At 48.5% G+C, this 6,411-nt stretch overlaps 1 protein-coding gene across 1 annotated transcript in view; it reads left to right on the forward strand.

Moving 5' to 3' along the window:
- Positions 1 to 6,411, forward strand: part of CADM1 (cell adhesion molecule 1) — a 405,565-nt gene that overhangs the window by 366,627 nt on the left and 32,527 nt on the right. The window contains exons 7-8 of the mRNA XM_004712801.2: positions 683 to 855; positions 5,191 to 5,280. Coding sequence (XP_004712858.1) covers positions 683 to 855; positions 5,191 to 5,280 — 263 coding nt within the window. The remainder of the gene's footprint in view (positions 1 to 682; positions 856 to 5,190; positions 5,281 to 6,411) is intronic.

Consider the following 6,411-nt stretch of genomic DNA (forward strand, 5'->3'; position numbering starts at 1 on the left):
GAGAGCAACTTGTGTTTTGTATTAGGGAGAGCTGGTTCTAGATAGGGGCTAAGGGGAGAGAAAGGATTGTATCTTTCCAGAGCCAGCCGTGGTTTTCCAAACAGCAGAAGCCAACAGCTAGAGCCGCTCAAAAGTTAAACACCGTTCATCTCCGCGGAGCTCTGCGTGCATTAACATATCACAAGTGGCTTCTAAGCAGGTGTCTTCGTGTGCTAGTTACCAATAGACTTAAAGCATGTATCATTAGCCAGACACTCGATTTCCCCCCTAATTAATGAGATGATTAACAATGGGTGCACCCTGCCCTGTCTGTCGGGATTGGTGTGAAACCACCCAGCAGGGCCGGAAACACAGGGACATCGGTTTATTGGCTGATTTGTCTGCAGATGGGTTGGAAACCGTGAGACCCCTGCTTGTGATCTGCTGACAGTGTCCCCCACACCTGATCATGTTTTCTTTAAAAATGTCTATAATAATAATAAAATAAAAATGGATCGCATGCCAAGCAGATTTTTGGAGAACTTCAAGGTTATGATTCTGTGAGTTTGTAATCTCTCCACTAGTCTTTCTTTAATTGTGTCACCCTGCATGCAGTTCATTTAATGAGTGAGTGTGAAGTCGGATGCAGACCTTTTAGTGGGAAATAATAATGACATCTGCCTTTCTTCCCCTCCCTCCACAGGCCTGTGATGATATCTTGGGTGAGAGTCGATGATGAAATGCCTCAACACGCCGTGCTGTCCGGGCCCAACCTGTTCATCAATAACCTAAACAAAACAGATAATGGCACGTACCGCTGCGAAGCTTCAAACATCGTGGGGTCAGCTCACTCGGATTATATGCTGTATGTATACGGTACGTGCGAGGCAGACACTGCCTTCCACCAGGTCCCCGCCCATGCTCCTGCTGCTCGGGAATCCCTCCAAAGCTTCCGGTCACGCAGGCTGAAGCCCCCCGGGCCTCTTGGTTTCCTTCAGGAAAGGAGCCCTGGTGACCCAGTGGTTAAGCGCCCAGTTAAGAACCAAGTGGCTGGGGGTTCAAACCCACCACCCATCCGATCCCATTTCGGGAGAAAGATGTGGCAGTCTACTTCCGTAAAGATGTATAGCCTTGGGAACCCCCATGGCGCAGTTCTGCTCTGCCAGACAAGATTGCCGCCAGTCCAAACCGGCTTGGTGGCCTTGGGCTTTGTTAGTTCCTTCAAGAATTAAAAGAAACCCAGCCGGAGGCGGACCCCAGCGTCTCGGCCTGGGAAGCTGCGAGTCGTCTCCATGCCTCTGCTCTCGGCCTTCCCACCAGGCCACAGTCCCTGGCCCTGCCGAGCAGCAAAGCTGTGTGAGGCACAAACCGCGGAGCAGTTACAAGTCACGATCGGAAAAAATGCATCCTTCGCCATGAATGGCTTTTTTCCCCCCCGCTCAGAAACTTTCTGCCCAGACGGATTTTGCTATGATGTCTGGGCTAGCCTTTTTCTTGCTTGCTTTGATGGACAGAACCCTCCCAATTTCAGCAGGAAGCTATTAAATTCCAGAGGAAGTTATAAGCCAATGAATAGTTGGGGAAAATGTAAAAACGGAATCCCTAGTGTAAATAGTTGGGAAAAATGGAGAAACACAAAGCCCCTGTTAGTTATAGAAGCACCTGGAGCGCTGCGTGCACACAAGTGCTTGCTTGCTTCTTCCTTTTTTTTTTTTTTAATTTAAATTTTATTTTTTAATAGCCAGGAAACCCCTCTGGGGCAGTTCTACTCTGTAACAAGCGGGACTGCCAGGAATCAGAAAGGACTGGCAGGAGCCGGTTCGGCGTTTGGTTCGCTTGTTTCCTCCTTTCTGTTTTTTAATTAAGTATCTTCTTACCGCATCATTGAAGCATATGATCCTGAGTCCCCCTCTCTCACCAGCAAGTATTTATCGAGTGTTGTCAGTGTGTGCAGCATTTTAAACTTCCTCCCTGTTTCTAGCTGGTCACCTTTGCATCTGGTGAATAGCCCCCACTGGACCGAGGAGTGCATTGCCCCTCTAGACGGAGGACGACGTAGTGAGTCTCTCCCGCCCAGCTAACGCTTCCTGAGGGTTGCTAAAACCGGAACCATGGTCATAAACATACAGGACATAGAACGACGTCAAGACATCACTGTCTTGTAAATAATTGAATAGGAGCGTGTGCGTGTGTGTGTGTGTGTGTGCCTCTTTTTTCATGGTAACAGCATAATTAGTATACACAGACACACATGCACAGGTACACAATTCTATCTGGGATATGTACACCACAGTGTCTTAGAACCAAGACCCCTTTCCTTCCAGAGAAAACGAGTTGGCAGTCTTTCTGATCAAATAGGAGCATGCTTTGCCCATATCTACATGGATATTAAAATATAATCCTCCGTCTACACCCGGGGTCTTTTCTTTTCCTAGCTTAATGCCAAATGAAAGGATCATGTCTAATCACCTTATTGGTAGACGTCTAAGATGTTGTCTTCACATGCTGCTCCTGTTGTCCGTGGTCTGCAGATAATAACATTAATTCCCCTCGGTTGCCAGGGAAATCACAGCAAAGGGAATGACTTCAAGGGGCGCAGCTTCCCTCAGTAGGTGAGAGAGGTGCCACATGGCCCGTCTGTGGTTGGCACTATGCAGTCCAAGCCTTCTTGGTCCGTCGACTAGTTACCATCTGCTGCCATCAGGGAGATGGAAACTCAGTACCTCTCTCTCCCATCTACCTGTGCCTTCTTCATTCTGGGTATGGTTCCCTCGACTGGGCATCCCCTACCCTGCTGGGGCCCACGTTTGCAAACCTTCCAGTCCAGCTTTTTCCTTAAGAACTCCAGATGATCCAGAGCAGTGACAGGTTTCCACCAGTCCATTATATTGGCTTGGGTTCTTCAGCCAAAGAAAACTGAGTGACGGAGAGGAACCATTCCAGATGGATGGTGCCTGCTGCTCCCACTCAAGATGGGCAACATCTTATGGATTGGATGGACAGCTATATCTGCATAATTTTAGATAATAGATTCTTGCTACCATTTACTGAGCGTCCACTTTGTGCCAAGCCTCTTGGTGAGTCTTTCACAGGTCCAGTCTCATCTGGTCTCCACAGTGACAGCAGGAAGTAAACACTGCCATCCCATCTCACAGATGATGGAATGTGCCCGCGCTCACAAAGCATCCAAGGACGTGAGCAGGCCATGATGCTTTCTGACTCCTAAGCACCCAGTGAGGCTGTCTTTATAATCCCTCTGCTTCTCCATCCCCAGGTAGAATGGGTCTCTTTCTCTGAAGTCCACGCCCTTGTTAGCGTGGTCCACACTGAGGTTCTTAACCCGATTCTCAACTCGCCTTCAGATCTATTTACTGTATTGTGAACATTGCCCACTTTGTGTCAGTACTTTAAAAGCTTGGGGGACGGAAATAGCATTCTGGTCCAGGTAGAGCAGTGTTTTGGTGATAAATGTCATCATTAAACTGCCACAGAAGAACCACATTCATGGTCCCCAGGCTGGGCAATGGTTCTCTCTAGACAAGGCTTATTTAATACGGTGTCTGAGAGTAAGCAGGGCACCTCCAGCACTTGGTTCACCTGGTCATCTCTGCCTTCCCCGACGCCTTCAGTGCGGTTCCCATCCAAGTGAGTGGCCAGCTCACTGAATACTTGCCCACCCATGCAACCTGTCCAAGGAGAAGGCTTAAAACACACCTGAAATAAAAATAGATCTCATCCCATTCATATGGCTTTGAATCATTTCTACTTCTTGTAGGATTGTGAGATTTTTTAAAATAAAAGATCATGCGAGGCTACTTTAAACAATTTAAACTACTGTGTCCCCAATTTAGACGAACAAAGCTCCCTTCCTCCCCAGTAAAGCAGAGACAGTTGTCATTGAGCTGTCCCCATCACATTTGTACCAGGGTTTGGATGAAAGAAGCCATTTTTTGAGGAAAATGAAAACCTTGGATTATTGATCTGTCGTAGAGACCCTTTTCAGCTGACCTTGCCAGCCAAGCACCGGGGTCATGTTTGTCACAAACTCTCAGGAAGTTGTGCCAAACCCAATAAAGGTGCAGTATATAATTAACATTCTGATGTATTAATTAGACAGTCTGAGAGCTCCCTTGGAGATAAAAGGACACCAGATGTGTCAGGGAGACAAAGTTGATGTGCTTTAGATAAAATTTAAAATCAAAAGCCTTCAAATCGTCTTATCCTCTATTATAGCAGAATGATTGCTTAGTTCAAAGTCTTGCTGATAATCTAACACATTCAGTTTGATCATTTAGGCTCGGGATATTTTCCCCCCCTCTTTCATATTTGCCGGTCCTCATCCCTCGAATCATTTCTAGATGGTCGACGAGCGTACCCCTCTCAAACGCCAGGTCGGGTCTGCAGGCTCTTCCTAGGCCGCCCGGCGTGGAGGGCCAGGTCCTGTTGACGTGTCCTTCTCCCTGGGCTTCATCGCTGCCTCCCGCTCAGGTCAGGCTTTTCAGGCGAGCGACGGCAGCATCACATGAATATTCAGAAGTTGTAAAATTTATTGACTTAAAAAACAAAATCTCAGTAAAATCTCACATGCCTGGGACTTGATATTTAGTGGTGACATTCTGCCTTCTTTGTATTTATTACCAGTGTAGAAGAAGCTTTACTTCCTGCTGAGCTGTACTGATAGAGAATAATGAAGTGAACCGTCACAGGGAGCAAGGGAGCAGGAGCGCAGCGTCCTTGGCGGCACTGAGCCCTTTAAACAGCGCAGCCCCGTTTCCCCAGCCTGCCTCCCTGGGCACCAGGAGAAAGCGACAGGGCCGCCATTGCCCCCTCTAGGTGCAACGCAGCTCTACATCACCTTTGAAATCCAGGGGGTGGGGGGTGAGGAGGCTGTACGTCGGATGCCCCCACCTCCCCACTCTACCCCCCTCGACTTCCCACCTCCTCCTCCTCTGGTTCACTTCACTAATGAAAATCTCTCTTCTTCTCTTCTGAGCTCTTCCAACTCAGGCATTGGGATACAATCCACAAGCCCCCAAATCTTGGCAGGAGGAAAGCAGACCAATGAAAGCCAACCCAAAAACAAAGCGTTGGGTTTCAAAGGGGGATGCCATTCAACAAGCATCTCAGTGTCTCCGTGCCCTTGTTTTGTCTTTACTGACCATTGTTGTGTTCAGCATTGTGGGTTTGATTTTCCTTTTTTTTTTTATCCAGATCCCCCCACAACTATCCCTCCTCCCACAACAACCACCACCACCACCACCACCACTACCACCACCACCACCATCCTTACCATCATCACAGGTATGGTACCTTCATTACCATTGAAAATGTCCTGAATGTGTATTGTCTCGCTGGTATGTGTCAAAAGAATACTGCAGTTGCCTTCATAGGCCTTGGCATTTCATGGCCCCTTAATTTGGGAACTTGGACGGTGTTAGCTATATTCTGTTCTTGAGTTGGATCTTAAGAAAATCTTGAACACCCAGTGTTTTCATAGGTCTCTTGTAGCCTTCTCACAAGATTGTTCCTTTCTTGAGCATCACGATCCAAGGTCAGAGGCTAGGGAAAATCGCAGTGTGGCTGCTAGCGAACAGGCCAGTAGCCTAGACCCCTCCACAATTGATAAAATGGTAAGTGAGTGTCCTGGCTTTGAGCCTGCTCCATGCTGAACTTCATCTTGATCTCTATGAAGAAGATTGCACACCTTGTATCATGCTCGCTTGGGGCCTTATGACATGACCTATCCTTGTCCCTCCTGCTGTGTAGCCTGGCTCGTCACAAGCTACCAGGGTAGAGTTACTCCCTTTTCCAAGGTGAGCACCTGGGCACCCTCCCCTGCACGCGGGGAAGCGTGTCAGGGATGGGAGATGCAGCCTGAGTGGTTGTAACCTCATGGCTTCATTGAAACTCTTGATCTAAACGATGTCTGCTCTCTCTTATTTCCAAATGTCACTGTGGGAGGTGACGTGCCGTCCATCCCTTCCCTGGCACCCAGCAGCTCTCTGTGTCCCTGATACTTAGTGAGCCATGACGTTTCTCCTGCCTGCCCAAGTAGGAGAGCTTAAGACTGCGTGCCACACGTACCAGACTTTGCCCACCCTCATCCACGGGCACCTACATGCATAAGGAAAAGGGGGCAGGGGTGGAGTCTCCTTAAAAGGTAAGATTTCCACTTCTTCCTGATGAGCCTGCATGGTCTCTTGGAATGAAGGCCCTTGTCCTCAGTCTGATGCCTGCCTGGCCTTCTTACAAATACCACTTCAACGCATCAAGTCATTTCCCGCTTTCACGGGGCCGGTGAGATGGAGGTGACAGCCATCCAAAGCGTTGTTTTCACTCCGTCTACGAGGAGACTGTTGGGTCCCCACCACTGCACTGGAGCCACAAGTTTCATTAAGCCGCTGGGAGGATTTGCAGAGCCCCCAGTGCCTG

This window comes from Echinops telfairi, unplaced genomic scaffold (genome assembly GCF_000313985.2).
Source record: "Echinops telfairi isolate 266 unplaced genomic scaffold, ASM31398v2 ScPeMD7_7463;HRSCAF=8501, whole genome shotgun sequence".
NCBI classification, from domain to species: domain Eukaryota; kingdom Metazoa; phylum Chordata; class Mammalia; order Afrosoricida; family Tenrecidae; genus Echinops; species Echinops telfairi.